Below are 19,737 nucleotides of genomic sequence, written 5' to 3'. Positions count from 1 at the left end.
ACATTCGTCTCAGTTATGCCACCACTTTCATCTACCCTCGTGGCCTTCCGCTATGCTTGGACAAGCACAAAGTAGCTGCAAACAATTCTATAAACAATGTGTAATATGCGTCGTATTGTCAGCGTAAACAATGCACCAACACGGAATCTTCCATGGGCACCGTGACATCACGAATTGATGGTACGTTACATTACGTGATTGCAGAAAGTAACAATAGGGGGTATTATGGTGAAGCCAACCACATAAACGTCGTTTACAACGAATAGAAGAAGCGCACTACAGTGCAACAATATCGCATCGTATTATGCAAGACAAACGTCTAAACTGGTGATGCAACATTTATTTAGAACTAGCTAGTTCCTATGGTGTCTCCCGTCCCATATAAAAAGTACCTACTTATCCTTTATGTTATTCTGAAGTGTATCAAAGACCGTACAGTCGTTTTTATGTGATAAATAAATATAAGCAGGCACACACTCGTGACAATATGGTTAAATATTTCTAAAATAAATAAAGCGTAATTTATTTAATTACCATGACACGTTAATTAAATTACCTAATTAATGAGGACTTTTCCAATTATAAACCGCGTTCTAATGAAGGGAGAAGGTTGTTAACTATGGGATTATTACCCTGATCGCGTAGTTTCAATACCTATACATAAAATTATTAATTCAGAATTAAGCCTGTGACTATGGCTTTATATGCTAATTCTTTTTAATCCCTAATTTTGTATTCTATGTCACTGTCCTCTGTCCAAATGTAGCTTCCCATTATCCTTCAGACGTGACGAGTGATTCCTCCTCTCTTACCGAAAATCCAGCATTCCATTCCATAATGGTAACATATAGGTATGTATTCATAATAACCAGTTTCGATTCGAAGCTCCGAATTCAGTCAGCTCACAATAAAATAGGTACGGTAGACCGCACATCAGTGGTAACTGTCATGCACCTTAACTCAATAGTAATAAGTACGATTTTCCTATAAAACTGTTACCACTGACCTGAGGTTGACTGTACATAATATTTATGTACTCACAATAAAGTAAATAAATCTGCATTATTTTGGTAACTTTTATGTAATCCAAATAATTATTGTGAGGAGGGTATTATTATTGAAAAAATTAACCTTTATCACATTTTTTGAAGTCTACCAGCAGCAACTTTACGCCACTAACGCCATCTGTTGTCCACGAGTGTTTTACGGAAGAAATCTTTACATTGCCTTGTGTGAAAATCACTATTCGGATTTCCATGTTGTAGAGAGATCCAGATGATCAAGAGGATCAGGATGCAGGAGTAAATCATGAATACGACGTCGCGGGCATCAGCTAGTTATTTAGATTTCGGTAGATATTTTTCAAAAACCGAACCCATAGTGAAAAATATTGATGCTGTATGAATAAAACAAGGGAAGAATTTTTTTGGGTTTTTATTTTACGCTTATATTACTTAACAGGAAGGTGCTTAGATCCTGGAGGGATACAACATCTGAAACAATGAAAGAGCACATTTGATTACTAGGAATTGATTCTAAATAAAATAAAGTTGATGTATCAGTTTGTCTACATTTATATTCCATTTGAGTAGGCACTTAGAAGTAAATAATCTTGACTGTTTATGCAATTACATACATGATTTGCCTAGAATTCTCTCTAAACTATGCTGGGGTGGCTTCCAGTTTAACTAGATGCATTTGGAGTACCAGAACTTTACATAGAGCCTGCATTCCTGACCACCACAACCCAGTTCCCTAACAACCTTTGGTACCCATAACAACTGCCAGAGGTATGCAAATGATAGCAATTTATGGCACTTTACGAAACACGAAGGAACACGCAATTACATATTACATACTGTTTCTGTGACTGTTTACAATTTAAGTCACTTTTTTGATTTTTTTTCCTTTCCTTCAGCTAAATTTCAGGATTCCATTATAGATTGAAAAGTTAAGTTACACATTTGTAAGGCAGAGAAAGTGTACTCACCACGCGTATCCTGTGTCCCATGGCCTGAGCGGGCAGGTTGGAGCGGAAGCGAGCGCGCACACCACCGGAGTTACCGTGGGGGCGGGTCACCTTGCCCCAGATGGCGCGCAGCTTGGTCTTCTTGCCACGGGGACCACCAGCGATGGGTGTCCTCTTCTTGGCACGGTATACGTACACGCAACGCTTGCCAGCGTAGAAGTCTGCGTCATCACGGCTCCTTGCTCCTTCAATCTGTAAAGTTATGATGTAATGATTAGGTCTGGTTGATGAAGTTGTATGACATTTACTTGACTTGGTATTCTCAGTAAAATTTTGTCCACACAATGGTTCAGGTTTCAAATGTCATAAGCATCATTGAGAAATCCATAAAAAAAAAAACCTATTTAACATTCCTGGATATGGTTTGCTTTTGTATACTTATTAAATAACTGATAATATTACCTACTCTGAATTTGAAATATGTAAAATAAAAAAAGTACAAGATACTTGTGCTTTTGCAATAACTTAGACAGTTTTGCAAACTTGGTGATGATAAGTTTGTTTCTTTTCAGATACATTAAATGTATCTTAATTTAGAAAAAGATAAATTAATTAAATTTAAAATAAATTGAGGACATTCAATTCAAATTGCACCTGCTTGAAGAATAGAGCACTTAGTTTAAATGTCAGTCCACTTAGACTAAACAAGTAAATGTATGAGTGCTTTTCTTATTAAAGAAAGACTTGGAAGTGAAAATCTGCAAAGTTAATGATGTATCACAACTACATACATAACCTTTAATACAAATCTTGTTTCTATTTAGTATCACTTCTAGATAAATACTGAAATTGTTTAGATTAGAGGTTAGGTTTCTACTAAACAACTTGGGTAACCGAATATTAGCCTGATAGCACCAGACTAAGTCAGAATGATTTACCAGTAGTTTACACTGGTGCAATTTACACTGGTGCAAGGTGGTATGCATAGTAATAAGAAGTCATAAGTATGGTCTACCTCATGGATATAGACAGGTTTTGATAGGTAGGGTCATCGACTTACCTTCAGGAGAGCTGTGTTTTCGTGCTGGTTGCGCAGACCACGCTTGTATCCTGTGAACACTGCCTTGGCGTACAGTCTGCCGTGGCGGGGCTTGGACGACACTTTGCGCACCGCCTTCGGGGGCTCCGCAGGCGCCGCGGGGGCAGCCTTGGGTGCCTTTTCTTTGGGCGCCTTAGTTTTAGGCGCTTTTGCCTTGGGCGCTGTCGATGGCGCTGCGTCAGCCATTCCTAAAACACCAATTTAACCAAGTGTTAAACAACCACGAACTTTGCAAGATAGGTTATGTTGACAACCGACACTAATCTCGATATATCTCCGTGACTAAAACAAATCTAACATTTTTGAGTACTCTGGAGGATTTATCCATTATTATATTATTTCGCTTAACACTTATTTTTCGTCCATACCGTAAATAAAAAGAAATTTTCAACAAAATTTAGCACACTAACCGTTTGTTATTTTCCTTAGGAAATGAAAGAAGGGGTTAAGGTATTGCCAGTTCTAACTTTAAAATCCTTTCACCTAAAATCAGGCAAAATATTTTAAAATTAATTGTGACAGACAGACAGATATAAAAGTTAAATAATATTCATTAAAAAATACTGTCTACATTTTTACTAATTTATGTTTTTATTAGAGCCATTGTGATATTATTTGTTATTAGAAAAAAAACTGATAGTATATTGCTAAATGGTAGAATTTTTTAAAATTTTTTATATGGCATCTCAGATTTTGCGTTCCGAAGTACCTATTGAACTTGTAAAAAGAATAATTTTATAACTACATCAAAGTATAACAAAAAAGCTTAATTAATTTGCTATTCATATATTTCATTACATTCAACTTAGACCTTTTTACATGGAAATTCTTATCTTACCTAAAAGTTATCTACAAAAGCACTTGATTATCTGTGTACGAAGCCAAAACTAATTTGGTTATCTGTCTGCTGTCTAAACTTATTGTCTGATTTGGACCAATCAGAAAAAACCACGAAAAGAGACGTACGAAAGATTCAGAAAGATGGATTGTGGTTCTGTCAAATAATTATTTTGTATTGAAATTGAATTGTTGTGAATTAGCCATAAAGACTGCAGTAATTACATTAACTTTTAATAATGGACTACTTAGTGAATATCAACTGGAACAAAGTCACGCCATGCCTTGTCTTATTAGTGCTAGAACTAATGTTAGAATGTGTGTATTTTTACAAATTTTAACCTGCATATCAGCAGATTATCTTGTCGATTTTTGTATGAAAGTACGTGTTTTGAGTGGTTGATGTGTAGTTTCAGAATGTGCGACGCCGGCGGAGGTTAACAAACACTTGGAGCTGGGCCGCGACTTCCTGGCGCGGGGGCAGCTCTCTGATGCCCTGACACACTATCACGCCGCCGTAGGTAAGTGCCTGCTCGTGCTACGTACGTGTCTTATTACATGTCAACGTTGTACACAACATCAGCCCTTTCTGCCTGTAACTTGTTGTGGTATGCTGCATTTAATTATTAACTGATACTGACTCAATATCATGTAAAAAAAATGGGAACACCCTTGAATGACTTATTCCAATGATAAAAGACTCCTTGAATTTAATCTAAAAACAATAATAAACAGAATATTATATGTTCTGGAATACTAGCCAAAACACCTGTGTATTGTCATCATAACTGACAAGTTGGCACTCTGAGTGATAATGATAATTACTTATTAATGTATACATTGTGTATGCTCTGCAGAAGGAGACCCACACAACTACCTCACATACTTCAAACGCGGCACCGTGTACTATGCACTAGGGAAAGCTAAGTTTGCTCTACAAGACTTCACTAAGGTAGAGTACACTTCAATTCATTCATGAATATGAAAGAACTGTTTAAATTATGTTAATTCAAAACATAATTAAAATATGTTTCTTGGAGAGTAATTTCTAAAATGCTCAAGCCTAATCTGTTAACCTAAATTATCTTGGATATTTATTATTTCATTTTTTCAGTTAAATTGTGTCCTACAAAATATTATTTAAAAAAGTGTTAATTTATTATATGACTAGCAGAAGTAATCATGTGAACAATTTCCAGGTATTGGAGATAAAGTCTGACTTCACAGCGGCACGCCTGCACAGAGCTAACGTATACCTGAAGCTGGCACAGTACACAGATGCCAAGGAGGATTACCTACAAGTCGTGAGTATCTTATCTGTAGGTCACACAGGCCAACTAATCTCATGACAAAGCATCAAGTCATCTGAAACACATTGTATTGCAAGTATCTGTAACAGTAGGTAGCTTGTTGACAAGAGGAAACTATATTTAAAATGTTGCATGATGAACACTGTCACAGTAATGCATAGGTTTCATATAACAAACAAAAGTGAGCATTATTAATTCTGAAAAATCGCATTAGTTCCACTTAGCAAAATAATGAACTCCTTTTATTTGCTAACAACAAACTAGTTTATGCTTATGAACTGCTGGATCTTGGTTTAGAAACTTTGAGTTTGAATAAAGTAGTTAAATGTTTTATTATTACTTTGCCTAAAAGAAAGATTTATTGGGCCCACACAACCAAACTACCACTACTATGTATCTGGAAGATTATTCTGGAAGTTTTGCGAGTATTTAAAAAAATATTTTGAGGTATTCTGCAACTGCAGTTACTGTACTTGAGTGAGAAACAATGAAACAGATAAGATAAGCTATCAGTCCAATATTATATCATGTTTGTCATTGATTGACTTGATTGTTGAATTTAAATAAATCTTGTAAAAATGAGAATTTTTCAATAAGTTCTGTAGTTTTGGAGCTTTTGTACAGGGAAACAAAGTGTTTACTATTTATCGTATGTATTAATGTAGATAGGTATAGCAGAGTAATATACAGGCTACATACTACGAGTTTTTAAATCTATCATTGCAGTTTCCTTCAGTTCTATAATACAATCAAGGTTTTATTTGTCTGCAACATTTAAAACTTCATTTCAAAGAGTCGTAACTCTCGCTCGAATGATTTGACGACAAAAAGTTAATTCCACATAGAATGTTAAGGCTAAGGTCTTATCAAATGGCTATGCTTAGGTTAGTTTCGAATTAAAACTAAAAATAATAACGTAATGTGTGTCGAAATATTACGTGGCCGTGCCTGCGGCAAGTGTGGCGAATGTATGTTATTGCTCAATTATTCATGTTGTAAACTATTAAACCATGAAATGTTTGGTAATACTATCAACTGGAAAGTTAACTTAAGAAGAATTTTATTCATAATATAAAAAATATAATACTTAGATATTTTTATCCTTTATTCTCTGGGAATAAATGGTATTCAAGTAGAGAATTTTATAATAGTATCAATATCAGTTTCTCCTGACAATGGTTTTGTCATGTTACTTTTACTTGCATGTCGTTTAGTTATTTTATCAATGTGCAATGTCATGAAAAAAGTTATTAAATAGGTAACATTGTTTGTTTTGCGTCCACGTAGTTATTGTTCGCGCATATTATTTGTTTGGTCAGCTGATCAGTCGCTCGTGGTAACCTTGACACTGGCAGCTCTTTTGTTGTCATTTTGCAGTCTTGAACACAAGCGCCTAATATTGTGTAATGCCACAAGAACAGTAGAATGACTGCAGTGTTTTAGCATTTTTTACGATTTTATTTTATAAATACGGAAGGATGCACTGTTTTGTTCGCATATTACATAAATATCTATTAATGCTAATGTTATTATGAGCCTTTTATCATCTTTATGGTGTAATTTACATTCATAGCGGGTCATGTTATCGTGCACACGAACGATAAAGCGATTGTCAACTCATTGCCGCGCTAATGGTTTTATAATGATTTTTACAATGAGTACATACCAAACTGTTAATTTATGTCATTCAAAGTATTGGTGATTGTTATGTAAATCTATTAATTTTTTTACATGATAAAACAAAAATTATAATACATAACCATTTATCCCATACCGTACAGATTTGCACACAGTGATTTAACTTGTTTTTTTTGTTAACTATTAATAACATTGTACTCCAACCACAGTTTTGTATGAAAAACTATATTAAGATTTATTCAGAAATAAATAATGAATGTATTGTTTGTCCGCAGACATACGCGGAGCCTTACAACGAGGAAGCTATAAGCCAGTACCACAAGATCGACGAGTACATCGAAGAGTTCCGGCTGGCGGAGGCGTACTACCGCGGCGGGGACTACCGCGCCGCCGCCGACGCCGCCACGCGCCTGCTCGACGTGTCGCCCTGGTCCGCGCAGCTCCGACAGCTCCGCGCTGAGTGCTATATAGCGCTGGTCTGTATCATCAACACATCAACTTTTCTTTACTAAACTGTTCAGTACAAGAAGTTTTGCAATTTACCCTGAACTAGGCAGGTCTGCGTCCCGCACCAAACTATCGTATATAGGCTATAATCCACCTGCCCTTATATCAAAAAAGAGGACCTTCGATTTTATATAAATCATCGGCACTTGAACTTGATGTATTATAGAATCTTCATATTTAGTCTATCGATATTTGTTTCGTAGCTATTTGAGCGACTAGTAACTGTATACCTCAATGCTAAAGATGTAATATTGTTTACAGAACGACTTATTCTCTGCGGTGTCAGACATCCGCTCCGTGAATCGGTTGCAACAGGACTCTACGGACGGGTACTACCGACTCGCCACACTTTTGTACAGACTCGGGCACGTCAGCGACGCGCTAAAGGTTCGTATTACCAACACATGAAAAAATATCTACTAAGCTCAGTTAGAGTTCATAAAACTTGGTCACCTTTATTTAGGCAACATTTTTGAAATAACGTCTTATTTAACGCGACCATTTTTAGTGTTCTTTTATTTGAATTAAAAAAAAAAAATATTCACATTTCTTTGCAGGAAATCCGAGAATGTCTGAAACTGGACCCGGAGCACAAGAAGTGCTTCCCGTTCTACAAGAAGGTGAAGAAGGTGGACAAGCTTCTGCTGGAGTGTGAGGAGCTCAGCGAGGCGAGAGACTACGCGGGTTGTGTGGCTGCTGCTAATAAGGTGCTGAAGATCGAGGATGAAGTCACGTTAGTTGTGTTCGAGGCCAGGAAGTGGCTCTGCAGCTGTTTGTCTAAGGTTAGTTATGTTGTTTGGTTAGTTTTGTGAACTAGTTATTACTTGTAAAATTTGAAAGGTATGGGTATAAGGTTTGTCAAATCAAATCAAATCATTTATTTCATGTAGGCCTTTACAAGCACTTATGTACGTCAAAATTATAACTAAGTTTGATTCTAGTTGCCCATTCCAAAAGTAGCTTCCTATGGAGAAGAACGGAACTGTAGTAATTTGAGAATTTACCAATATTTCCTGGCTATTAAGAATATGGGGGAATATGGGGTCATAATAATAGGGGTACAGGCTATTATATTGAGGGTTGATTAAAAATGGTTGATCAGTTTTACTGCCCTTGACAGGTCAAATACTGATAGTTTCTGATAAATTTAGTAATATCTGGCAGAATTTATAAGAAGTCCTTATGTTTCATATAGAATTAATTATTAGATAAGTAAGTGAGGAGTATCTAGTCAGTATCGTGTTGTGTTTGTACAGGACGAGCAGCACACAGAAGCGCTGGCGGCGTGCGGGTCGGCGCTGGAGCTGCAGCGCGACGCGCGCGTGCTGTGCGACCGCGCTGACGCGCTGCTGGGGCTCGACATGTTCGACGATGGTGAGCATCGTGCACGCTATATTTGTTAAACCATGTTAACACTAAGTAACGATTGATGCGCAATATATTGAAAGTCAACGCAGAACTTTTGTTCAACAATGTTATCTGTCTGTGTATCTATATATCGTTACTGACTTGAGAACGCATCAAATGAATAAAGTTATTGAAGGCAACCCCACAATAAGCGACGCGTCAGGACCACACTACAGGCAATATTTACGTTACATCGTCGCAACGCAAATGTTTAACGCATAGCTGAGCAGACATCGCTACGAGTACATCCCTCCCGCTTCGTGTTAGGACTGCTGTCCGCCATGTGTGCGTTGCGTAGACGCAGCATGCCTTGCCAACACTTTAGTCATTTGTAACAGCGGCATACGCCTTGACTCAGGCCGCTCGCGCACTGCGCTCGCATGGGAGAAGCTTTACGACAGTTTGAAATATTTGCTGTTTCCCATGCTTTCACTCAAATCCCAAAAAAACTACTTACCTACCCTTCTCCACTAAATTACTATCTAACAAAAACATATTATAAGTAATTTTAACTAAGCTATATCTCTCCTCCCTCCAGCCATCCAGTCGTTCAAGGAAGCGCTAGAGTTAGAGGAAGGACTGCAGCGAGCGAAGGACGGGCTGAGCCGAGCGCAGAAACTGCAGAAACAGTCCGAACAGAGGGACTACTACAAAATATTAGGAGTTAAGAGGTAAGTCACTAGTTTTTCACAGTTATTACATATTGCGAGTCACTTGATCTCAAAGTTATTACATGTTACGATTTCGACTTATGAATTACTAAAAACTAATAAACTAATTTGTAGCTGTACTATTGTTGTGAACAACTAAAACAAATATGGCCTTACTACAAAAACTTTAAACCCTGTTTTACACTTGTCTAATAAAATTTTGGTTGAAAAATGAACCATATGTCAACGTCATAATTTGACATTTTTTTAGACAAGGCATAAACTGACGTTTAAAAGTTTTTGTGGTAAGACGGATATGGCCTTACTACAAAAACTTAACCACCTGTTTTACACTTGTCTAAAAAAAATTGTGGCTGCAAAATGAACCATATGTCAACGTCATAATTTGTCATTTTTTTAGACAAGTCTTAAACTGACGTTTAAAAGTTTTTGTGGTAAGACGGATAGTGTTTGTAGAGACTTTGCAGTAAAAAGTCCTTGTTTAGTGGAATATAATATTTTCTATGGGTCCTAGTTGCCTTGCCTGGAGTAAAGGAACAAGTAAATAAAATGAATATGTCAATACAAAGTTTTTTTTAAATATAAATTGATATTAAAGTGATATGTAACCATGTTTTTATGTGTGTATCCAGATCAGCGAGCAAGCAGGAGGTGATCAAGGCGTACCGCAAGGCGGCGCAGAAGTGGCACCCCGACAACTTCCAGGGCGATGAGAAGAAACTCGCCGAGAAGAAGTTCATCGACATCGCCGCCGCTAAGGAGGTACTACACTACTTTTATTCAATTCAATTCAAATTCTTTATTTCAGACTTATTTTTTCCATATTACCTTCCTAATTATTCGTTGAAAAAGTTGCAAAATTAAGGACCGCCGATAATTTTATGATTTTTCACAAAAAAAAAGTGCTTCAATTAATATGGTTGTGGCCGTAGATCGTCTAATTAGGTTGTTTAAATGTGCAGGTGCTGACAGACCCCGAGAAGCGCGCGATGTTCGACGCGGGCTCGGACCCGCTGGACCCCGAGGCGGGCCGCGGCCAGCCCGGCGGACCCTTCCACAACCCCTTCCACCACTTCCAGCACGGCTCGCCCTTCCAGTTCAAGTTCCACTTCAACTAACACACCGACTGACTACACAACAACACACTCACCACGCTACTACACACACAGTAAGCTGTTCATACAGACACAATGCCAACTACGCCTCCACAGCCATGTAAGACAGTACCTACTTTAATAAATACACTACATAATTATGTCATGCAACTTCACAAAAAATAAACAAACAGATGTGTGAATACGCCATCATGTAATTCGACTCCAAAGACATCCCATTTATCTTGGTGAGTGTAAAATGGCAACACTGAATCAAAGTCTGTAATGAACAGTTTACTGAGTGTGTATATACCTGTGCGAGTGCGATGCCATATGTCGGCGACTATCCAAGACTGCGACAGAACCTGTACATTGCGTACTTCGTGAACCTAATGTAACTGTGATATAATAATAAATATCAGTTGTTATCATTCACTACTCTTGTCTAAATCAACTAGTTCTGTCGCCCACCGAATTGTAAATATTGTGTAATTTTATAAATCGATCCTAGCTTACAATACATTGTGGGGTTTTATAAAGAGGCTTTTTGTCATTATAATGGGTAGAGCTAAGCGGTCGTAGTCTGGCTCCTACTTTACACATTGTAATGATGACACGTGCTACTGCAAGCCAATCACAAAATTAAGCTCTATACGAGAAATATCATGAATTTTTACTTCTTAGTTGGAACAAATGTTTTTGTTCTTGTACTTTACTTTGATCTCCAAAATAATTTGAAGATTGTTAAAATTAATCAAATCAACGAAGATTGCCAGCTCATTAAGCTATGAATTTGTATGCTTTGAAATAATTTTAATTGGCGAAATCGCATCATTTGGAATGTTTTCTTACTAATGATATTAACACTACAAACCTAGCTATAAAATTTGTAAAAATTGGTATTCCTTCTACATGAGCTATAAAATACAATTTAGAAAATATTTCCGAGCCCGCGTGGTGTGTCTATGTGTGAGATGCGCTGACGCAGACACCAAGTGCCCTTCTCTGAACAGAGACAATATCAATGCAGTTACAATGTTAAGTTAATTGTATACGTTTGGTGTTGACATGCCTGTGGTTCAACACAGTCAGCCTTGTCACTGCAGCAACTAATATGAAATGTTCTACCTCGGGTTTTTCGCTGGTGTATCATAATTGTCTGTAATCAATGGTATCACTCAGCCGTGGCCAGTTGTACATTTGTATACAATCACCTGCCAATATTTTGTCCAAAGTAGGTTCAGTGGTAAACCAAGACTTTAGCCAATGTTGGTTCAAATAATAACGAAATATTCAAATGTTTGAGATACAAGGGTTTTTGCTTTACGCATTAACAGTCGATAAATAAATATTTATTTACTAATAAGTTATTTTGTTGTGATTTCTTGTAACTTTGTAAATATTATAGGAATAATATAAGATAGTGTAAAACGTTTACGTTTATTTATTTTTTATTCGATCCAAACATTAAATTCGTTCAGAAATCTTTGCAGTCATATCGAGGTTTTAAATACCTTATGATATCCATAGTAGATACGCGAACATTATTACAGTCTATTAATGATAAATATTACAATAAATATTAAGTCTAAAAATACAAGGTAAGTAAATAGCCCTAGACCCTAAGAGCTGGTCTCAGGGCTCGTCAGTCCACAATATCTTTGGTTTCCTCCCCCCCGGCGTCCGCAGCATCCTTGCGACGCGTTCGATCTCGTTGCTGAGCTTCTCCTTGTCCTCCGCCTTCTCGCACACGTAGCGCTGGCGCAGCGCGCAGTCGGCGCCGCGCAGCGCCGCCCGCGCCGCGCCCGCCTCGCGCCGCCACGCCAGGCAGCGCCCGTCGCCCGTGATGTTGAACGTCGTGGTGGCGTTGCTCAGCACCGGCCGCGCCGAGTGCGACCAGATCCACAGCAGCCCCGGGTTCAGCCCGCCCGTCCAGAACTCCACTGCTACACGAACACATACCATTAGTATCTATGTTACTCAATATTGCTGTAGCTACATCTCACTATATTTTAATAACTACAGATTGTTTGCCTATCAAAAAGTAGTTCAGGCAAGTAAGTCAAGTCTATACTCTATATACTGACATGATACAATTTCTATCAATTAACGTTATTATCGGTATTTATGATGACACTATGAAAAAATGTGCTAAATAGCTAAACTTACGTTAACAGTCCGCCTTGTTGTTTGAAGCTGTATGCGCTTGCGCATATTTATTAGAAACCCCTTCTGTAGATCTAAACCTGTTTCCCAACCTATCCTAAACCTGCTCCATGAATTGAATAAAAGAGTGTGTATATAATGGAACCGGGACTAAGTTATGTGACTATTACATTTAAACATTATGTATTAGATAATGAACCCTGGTATACTGGTTCAGTGTTTATTCATACTTTGATCGAAGCCCTGATTTGGCTGAAAAGACTATATTGTTTTATAATACAATTAGCACGTATTATTTTACCTTTGAAGTTTGAGATATGTATAAATAACTTATTTAGGTATACGTTTAGTCATCTTTTGCATCGGGAACAGTGGTGATAAATGTATCTTTTTAGCCAGCTTGAGTGAAATCTTGGCGAAATTGTATGTTATGACGCCATTGGCCATTCTGTCTGATATGATCTGATAGACAGTGTACGCGATGGAGGCTATTGTAAGGTAAAGCAAGGTGCGCAAGTATTTGTATAACCAGATACATTTCTCAAGAGAACACATCTGAGGCGGCTTTCCTTGGTTTCGTCTGTATTTGTAACGATAGGATCCTTTGGCAGCAGGAAAAAGAACAAAAATATGTTAGATCTTCAGCGTTATCGAGTGTTCGGGCAACAAAAGCGCAAAAGCTGCAGCTTGAAACAAGCAGCAGCATCAGCTAGCTATTTCACATTCACATAGGTAAGGTTCATCCTTAGGCCCAAGCTCCACTGAATTATCAGTGAGGCGACGATCAGAATGAATAATAGGGCATTATGGATAATCTTCGCCTCGTTACCAATTGAGCCTCGTGTAGTAGCCTTCTACTGAGGACATTTTGGCCCGGTAAATTTTTTCAGCGTGTTGAATTTCAGGGGCTTACCTTTAGATCCTTTGTTATCGCCGAAGAGGTTGTTCGCCAAGGAGTCGCGCTCCGCGTCGGAGTCGAGCTCCAGCATATGTCCCTTCAGCTTGCGGCACGCGTAGCTGGCGCCCTTCCAGTTGGCGTTGTCTGACGAGATGTGGTAGCAGCCGCCGCCCACGCGCGTGTAGTTCTCTCCGCACGGCTCTGAATATCACGTGTGTCGTGTGACATTTAGTTAACTTTCTACAATGGCGAAAGTTGTTTGTAGCTATGTCGAAAGTTAATAAAGTTTGCATTCTTTTGTAGGAATCATAATTTTTATAGGTACCTATATCAAGTCAGTAAAATAAATAAATATAATTGGAAATGAAGTGACTGACCGGGTTTAGCATCATTGCCAGCCACCATGTAGTGTATGGTTTCCTCGATCTTGCGCAGACGTTTCTCCATGATGTCGGCGCGCCACACCAGCTTCTCGATGGCGCCCAGCAGGTACAGGTCGGTCTCGGAGACCTGCTTCTGTGGCGGCTGCCGGTTCTCGTCTACGCGGTCTAGGCCGCTGCTGTGCACGGGTATTGGTTGGTTCTGCACTGGTGCGGGCTGCAATGGGCAAATACATAACTTGATGTGATGTGATGATCCAACGATAAGAGCGAATTTTACTGATACGAAATTTTGTTAAAGAAGTGGTTTCAACAAATCTTACACGATTTTCCCCGGCTAACTAACAAGGTAAGCTAATTCAAGTTAAATAAATCTTGTAAACAATAAAAAATATCCTAATCCCAAGGCCAAAATAAGTTCATTGGTTTCGGTGTAGTAAAAGCATGAACTTATAGGCATTAAGTGTAAAATAAGGATCTGGTAGGTAATTGAATGTCATAACAACTCACATAGCTGGGTTTAAACTTGTCCTTATACGGGTTGGGTGGCCGGTTGACGATCTTCCCGCTGTGCAGCGGCGGCGCGTGCTGCCACTCGTCGTAGGGCCGCGCGCCGGCCGGCAGCGGCGGCTGATGCTGCGGGTGGTTCGGGTGCTTGCTGTGCGGCGGCGGCGGCGGCGGCAGCAGCGTGCCGTCCATGCGGTCCGACACGTAGTAGCCTTGTGCCGGCGGGAGCGCCATTATGCGACCTGACAATGAAACTACATTAGCCACACACTTTAACCTGGTTTCCGTAGGTAAGACTTACAAGTTACTAACCATGTCGTTCATTCGTTCCATGTGTTTCAAGCGCCCACTGCTGCAGCATGGCCATCCACGGTCCGTCGTCGTCATGCAGGCCGCACGTGGTCTGCTCCACGCCGCACCAACGCTCGTCGACTACAGTGCTGTTGGAGTGCTTAGCGGAGCCCGCGCCGGCCAGGCACAGCACGCCCAGCGCTGCAAGCGATAGCAGCGACATCTGCAATATGTGAGGGGTACGTGAAATCTTCGCTTATCTCATATGTCGCGTTTTTCAATATCATACTTTGTATGGAAAAGCTACACCTTTGGATGAGTCATGTTTGTCTTTCGAAACCATCGCGTCGTGCGTACCTAACCAGCCGACATCCTTTTTCGCAAATAGCCTAGATTACTTATTTCAAAACAATGATGAGTAATTCGGTCCGCGGTATTACCGATGTTACGCGCGGGGTCAGCGCGGGTTCACGCGGCGGTTGCGCAAGCGCCGGTGAAAGCGCTGCCGGCCGCAGGTAAACAAGGATTATCGACGCTCGGGTATTTCCGACTCGCCGTCGCCGCTCTGATTGCATTGCATTATGCAGTTCCTTGATGGAAGTGTGCAATCGGTATAGGCAGATAGGTATTCATTAACTTTTTAAACATCGTCGTACCTTATCGGTAATTACCTAAATGGGCTAAAGAGTCATCAAAAACTATGGAGAACTTAATATTAGGTAGGTAAGTACCAGTCCTAATACAGTGAGGTCAAAATCCGATACGTATCCAATCTATCACATTGGGCAATAATAATAAAGTAGCAAAGGCAAAGGACTCGTAAATAAACTGGTTTAACCGTCAATCAAATCGGTCATTGCAGTCGAGGCTGAAGAACCACGCAGCTGTAATGATTGAACTTTATTCTGACTTCAGCTAATTTAAAGGCAGAATTTGGTTTCTTAATGAAATAAGTAAAGAGCCAAACAATTGTCGAGTGCTTCCTAAACAATAACAAAACAAACAAATGTGTTTTCTCTCGATCCGAAAGGATTGATGTTAAACAATAACGATTGAATCGTTTTTACGTTGCACGAAATACTAAATTTCTCTTTTCTATAGGTAAACTAAATCTAATTCATCATAACAAAATTCATGATCCTAATCAAGTAAATAAGTAAAACTTTAATAACATACTCTACGTATACGTCTAAGAACTTTCTTTTCGATACCTATGCATGCTTAATTAACACAAGCGCGACTCACGAAAGATCTAAGTAGAAAGTGACTTACCTCCGTGTCTCCTTTAATTCAGCGGGTGTTATGAGCACTGGTAATATTTGGCAATAAGTTCACTGTTGTCGGTGGTCGCGGGCTGACTGCCGGGTGAGCTCGAGGTATCGATGTGGTGTCCGCGCAGGCGCGTGCCGGCACACTGTTGTGTTGTGGAGAAATTGCCGCACGCGAGGAAGTGGGGAATGTTCATTGTATACAAGACAGTCGCCGTGACGTATGCTCGCATGTTTTGCTAACGCGGATGTGTCGGTGATGGAAGATGTCGACTATCTTCTTGCACTTGGCATTGACAGACTTTAATCAAAATGTAGACAGGTTCTTCTTACTTGGGTAACAGCTCTATGCATTACGCTATTCGCAATTGCGACTAGCGCAAATCATTTAAAGACATTCCCATTTCTTATCCTTTTGATGTTTTCATCAACGTGTACAACAGAGAATACACAGCAATCAGTGTATTCTCTGTTTAAAATCCAAATAAATAAATCACAAATATCGCTCCTTGTAGAGACACTGGCACTCAGCTGCATCCGGTTAGACTGAAAGCCGACCCCAACATAGTTGGGAAAAGGCTCGGAGGATGAATGATGAAAATATCAAGAACTTACCTCTACAAATTCTCTGAATAGTGAGATGAGTAAAAGCCGGGTTATGTAACCAATGTAACTTTTATCCACCTTGTTCTAAATTTGTTGTGACCCGGAATCGAACTTCTAGAAATAACAAACCGAACAAAGTTTTTATGCAAGGTATTCTGCGAATTTTAGAATTATGTGAAAGGTACAGGTTGGACCAAATGTGTCCACATTATTGTATGACAAGAGCTGTACCTAATGGTTATAAAATATGGGCTTGTCACATAGCTCGCACAACAGATGGCCTGGGGGGCTTGCTTCCTCGACCTTTCGAAGGCGTTTGATCTGGTTTCCTATGATATCCTCTGGGATAAACTTAACCATACATCCCTGCCAAGCGAATGTATTCAAATACTCAAATATTGGTACGGGAACCAGGTCAACGTAGTTCGGTGGTCGGGGACGCTGTCTGAGCCATACAGGTTGGAGTGCGGGGTGAGGCAAGGGGGGCTGACCTCGCCAACGCTTTTCAATCTTTATGTAAACGCACTCATCGAGAGGCTGAGCAGCACGCATGTCGGATGCCATGTTGGTGGAGTTTGTGTCAACAACATTAGATATGCGGATGACATGGTGCTGCTGAGCGCCTCGGTGTGTGGCCTGTCTAAGCTGATCGGCATTTGTGAGGAATATGCTCTCAGTCATGGTCAAAGCACTGGTACTCAGCTACATCCGGTTAGACTGGAAGCCGACCCCAACGTAGTTTGGGAAAAAGGCTCGGAGGATGATGATGCTCTCAGTCATGGCCTGCTCTACAACACTAAGAAAAGTGAGTGTATGGTTTTCCGGGCAAGGGGTAAATGTCCTGATAGTATTCCTAGCATCAAATTAAATAATGTACCGCTAAAAAGGGTTGACACTTTTAAATACCTTGGGCATCTGGTGACCTCTGACTTGAAGGACGATTCAGACTTAGAGCGGGAGCGTAGGGCGTTGTCTGTTAGAGCGAACATGATAGCTCGCAGGTTTTCACGATGATCGAAGGGAGTAAAAAACACTCTTTTTAGAGCGTATTGCACTTGTTTTTACTCAAGCGCCCTGTGGGCTAACTATACTCAAAAACAGTACAGCGCCCTACGCGTCCAATTCAACAATGCCTACAGGATGCTGTTGGGGCTGCCTCGGTTCTGCAGTGCGTCGGGGATGTTCGCCGAGTCGCGCATTGACTGCTTCTATGCGACGATGCGAAAGCGGTGCACATCCCTAGTACGCAGAGTGCGCGCCAGCTCCAACACCATCTTGAGGATGTTGGCTGAGAGGTTCGACTGTCACTACATTAACCATTGTTGCATGCTTAATGTGGTCACAGTTGCAACGTAGCAATAACAATTTAATTTATAAGTAACAATTTAATTTAATTCTACTATTATTATTGACTTTTATGATGTTTTTGTATTTTATACTCAAACTCAAAATCGTTTATTCAAATTAGGCTGATAAATCAGCACTTTTCGAACGTCAAAAACAAAAGACAGCCCCCAAAACGCCCGCCCTTCACCACTTCCTATGTGTTTTTGCTGGGAAGAAGAAGTGGCGCAACAAACTCCCCAGCAACACATGTCTGTCTGCAAGGTTTGAAGAACCAGAATGTATACAATATCATTATCACATGATAACCATTATATAAAATTAAGAAAGGAAAAAACAATACAAACTTAACATAAGTTTAACACTATACTAACTACTATGATCTTTGTATGGATTGAAATAAATGATTATTATTATTATCTTGTATGTCTCTAACCGACCACGGGACTACAGAGTCCCGGATTTTTGGAAGGCGAACGTGGGGCCGAAGCCAACACGCTGAAGCCCTTTTGAGACAACTTTAATGAAATGGCGACACAAAACCGACGATTATCCCTGTATACACTATAGAAATGTACCCAAGGACAATCCCCGGTTCTGTGCTAAACTATTGCTAACTATGGAGGAAAACTACTTGGGCTATTGTGATGGGATGTTAGTGGACTGGGAATGGGAAGACTATGGGAACTATGGCACCTGCCGATAACAATGTTTGCACACGTAAAAATGGCAGGTGGAGACTCGCCAACTCACTTACTGGGCCCCCGGGAATCAGGCACTGAAAAGCAACAAGAGGGCAACAGGGACATGAGCGGCTGAGAAGGGTGAGGATACCTCGGCGGACTTTAAACGCAGATCACGCGCTCCCTGTGGGTCCAGCATCACCGGCCCACTCGCCACTTACCACGAGGCACCTACCCTCCGAGCAGGACTAACCTTGCTCTAGCGACTCCACTCTGACCGGCCGATGAAGGCAAGCCAAGAGGCGGGAGACCTATCCCCCGTCATGCTTCACTCCGGCAAGCCGGAGATGGGGGACAGTATACTCTCCCTGGAGCACTCGGATATATAGCCCCGCGGGGTCGCTACTCCCCGTCATCCGCCTCAGATGCCCTGCGGGGCTTATAAATGTTCTCGAGTGGTGACCACGACCCAGAAGATGCAGGGGGGACATATCTCCCACTAGATTGACGGACAATCTTGGCAAGGTCGCCGGGAAGCAATGGATGCTGGTTGCTGAAGATCAAGCAAAGGACGTCTTTTGTCTGAACATTTTCATTAAACTTTGCAAACGTATTTTCCAATTCTTGACTTCTGTAACGACTGTAACTAAAGTCCGACCGATGTTAAGCAAGAAGTGCATGTCAGCATATTATAGCTTAGGAATCTGATTTCCTAAGGAATCCAACTAATATTCTAAACATCACAGCTAGCAATACCCCCATTGTCCTACAATGGTATGCGTACACATAATACGTTGCATCTCTCACGGCGAGTAACACACATGCGCACGCGCATGGCAATGAGCGGCGCGTTGTGCAACAGAACAACTTTCGTTTCAAGGTCGAGCCTGAGTGCTGACACATCCCAGCATCATGTATCCTGTACCTACATGACTACACAACTCGTAGATGCCTCACGCCAGATTTCTCCTCGTAAAATGAAAGTTTGGAGATACTTATGGACGATTATCGTGCGGTTTCCTGCAATTGTTGGAGTTTTATGACTCGCAATTGCTTTGCGAT

At 40.3% G+C, this 19,737-nt stretch overlaps 3 protein-coding genes across 5 annotated transcripts; 1 reads left to right on the top strand and 2 right to left on the bottom strand.

Annotated features, from left to right (window-relative positions):
* Window positions 1–1,418: 1,418 nt before the first annotated feature.
* LOC110377665 (large ribosomal subunit protein eL33) lies at window positions 1,419–3,567 on the bottom strand. 2 transcript variants are annotated; one of them, XM_021336626.3, is made up of 4 exons: window positions 3,479–3,567; window positions 3,030–3,256; window positions 1,991–2,221; window positions 1,419–1,493 (listed from the first exon to the last, which is right to left on the bottom strand). In XM_021336626.3, exons 2-4 carry the CDS (start codon window positions 3,252–3,254, stop codon window positions 1,470–1,472), a joined length of 480 nt encoding a protein of 159 aa, XP_021192301.1. In that variant the 5' UTR covers window positions 3,255–3,256; window positions 3,479–3,567; the 3' UTR covers window positions 1,419–1,469. The 2 variants fall into 2 exon arrangements, with proteins under 2 accessions (XP_021192301.1, XP_021192302.1); XM_021336627.3 differs by lacking the exon at window positions 3,479–3,567 and adding an exon at window positions 3,437–3,477.
* A 424-nt stretch (window positions 3,568–3,991) lies between these two features.
* On the top strand, window positions 3,992–11,967 carry LOC110377651 (dnaJ homolog subfamily C member 3). Its single transcript, XM_064034645.1, has 11 exons — window positions 3,992–4,223; window positions 4,316–4,426; window positions 4,763–4,857; window positions 5,105–5,209; window positions 7,129–7,329; window positions 7,622–7,747; window positions 7,918–8,142; window positions 8,617–8,734; window positions 9,306–9,438; window positions 10,071–10,200; window positions 10,401–11,967. The coding sequence occupies exons 1-11, from the start codon at window positions 4,145–4,147 to the stop codon at window positions 10,554–10,556; spliced, it is 1,479 nt and encodes a 492-aa protein (XP_063890715.1). The 5' UTR covers window positions 3,992–4,144; the 3' UTR covers window positions 10,557–11,967.
* Window positions 11,957–16,207, bottom strand: LOC110377652 (uncharacterized). 2 transcript variants are annotated; one of them, XM_021336606.3, is made up of 6 exons: window positions 16,047–16,207; window positions 14,796–14,997; window positions 14,487–14,725; window positions 13,974–14,193; window positions 13,612–13,797; window positions 11,957–12,478 (listed from the first exon to the last, which is right to left on the bottom strand). In XM_021336606.3, exons 2-6 carry the CDS (start codon window positions 14,995–14,997, stop codon window positions 12,168–12,170), a joined length of 1,158 nt encoding a protein of 385 aa, XP_021192281.3. In that variant the 5' UTR covers window positions 16,047–16,207; the 3' UTR covers window positions 11,957–12,167. The 2 variants fall into 2 exon arrangements, with proteins under 2 accessions (XP_021192281.3, XP_049697721.2); XM_049841764.2 differs by lacking the exon at window positions 11,957–12,478 and adding an exon at window positions 12,989–13,300.
* Window positions 16,208–19,737: the final 3,530 nt, after the last annotated feature.

Source organism: Helicoverpa armigera, chromosome 5 (assembly GCF_030705265.1).
Source record: "Helicoverpa armigera isolate CAAS_96S chromosome 5, ASM3070526v1, whole genome shotgun sequence".
Classification (NCBI taxonomy): Eukaryota; Metazoa; Arthropoda; class Insecta; order Lepidoptera; family Noctuidae; genus Helicoverpa; species Helicoverpa armigera.
This window is presented reverse-complemented; position numbering and strand designations above follow the sequence as displayed.

Excerpts from the sequence above, each read along its gene's own strand:
- LOC110377665 (XM_021336626.3), bottom strand. The coding sequence starts at position 3,254 with ATGGCTGACGCAGCGCCATCGACAGCGCCCAAGGCAAAAGCGCCTAAA. Across the intron at positions 2,222-3,029 it reads AAAACACAGCTCTCCTGAAG|ATTGAAGGAGCAAGGAGCCG; the intron begins GTAAGTCGATGA and ends ATAACTTTACAG. Across the intron at positions 1,494-1,990 it reads TGGGACACAGGATACGCGTG|ATGTTGTATCCCTCCAGGAT; the intron begins GTGAGTACACTT and ends TCATTGTTTCAG.
- LOC110377651 (XM_064034645.1), top strand. The coding sequence starts at position 4,145 with ATGGACTACTTAGTGAATATCAACTGGAACAAAGTCACGCCATGCCTT. Across the intron at positions 4,224-4,315 it reads GCTAGAACTAATGTTAGAAT|TTTCAGAATGTGCGACGCCG; the intron begins GTGTGTATTTTT and ends GTTGATGTGTAG. Across the intron at positions 7,330-7,621 it reads CTGAGTGCTATATAGCGCTG|AACGACTTATTCTCTGCGGT; the intron begins GTCTGTATCATC and ends TATTGTTTACAG.
- LOC110377652 (XM_021336606.3), bottom strand. The coding sequence starts at position 14,997 with ATGTCGCTGCTATCGCTTGCAGCGCTGGGCGTGCTGTGCCTGGCCGGC. Across the intron at positions 14,194-14,486 it reads ACAAGTTTAAACCCAGCTAT|CCCGCACCAGTGCAGAACCA; the intron begins GTGAGTTGTTAT and ends TGCCCATTGCAG. Across the intron at positions 13,798-13,973 it reads TGGCAATGATGCTAAACCCG|AGCCGTGCGGAGAGAACTAC; the intron begins GTCAGTCACTTC and ends CGTGATATTCAG.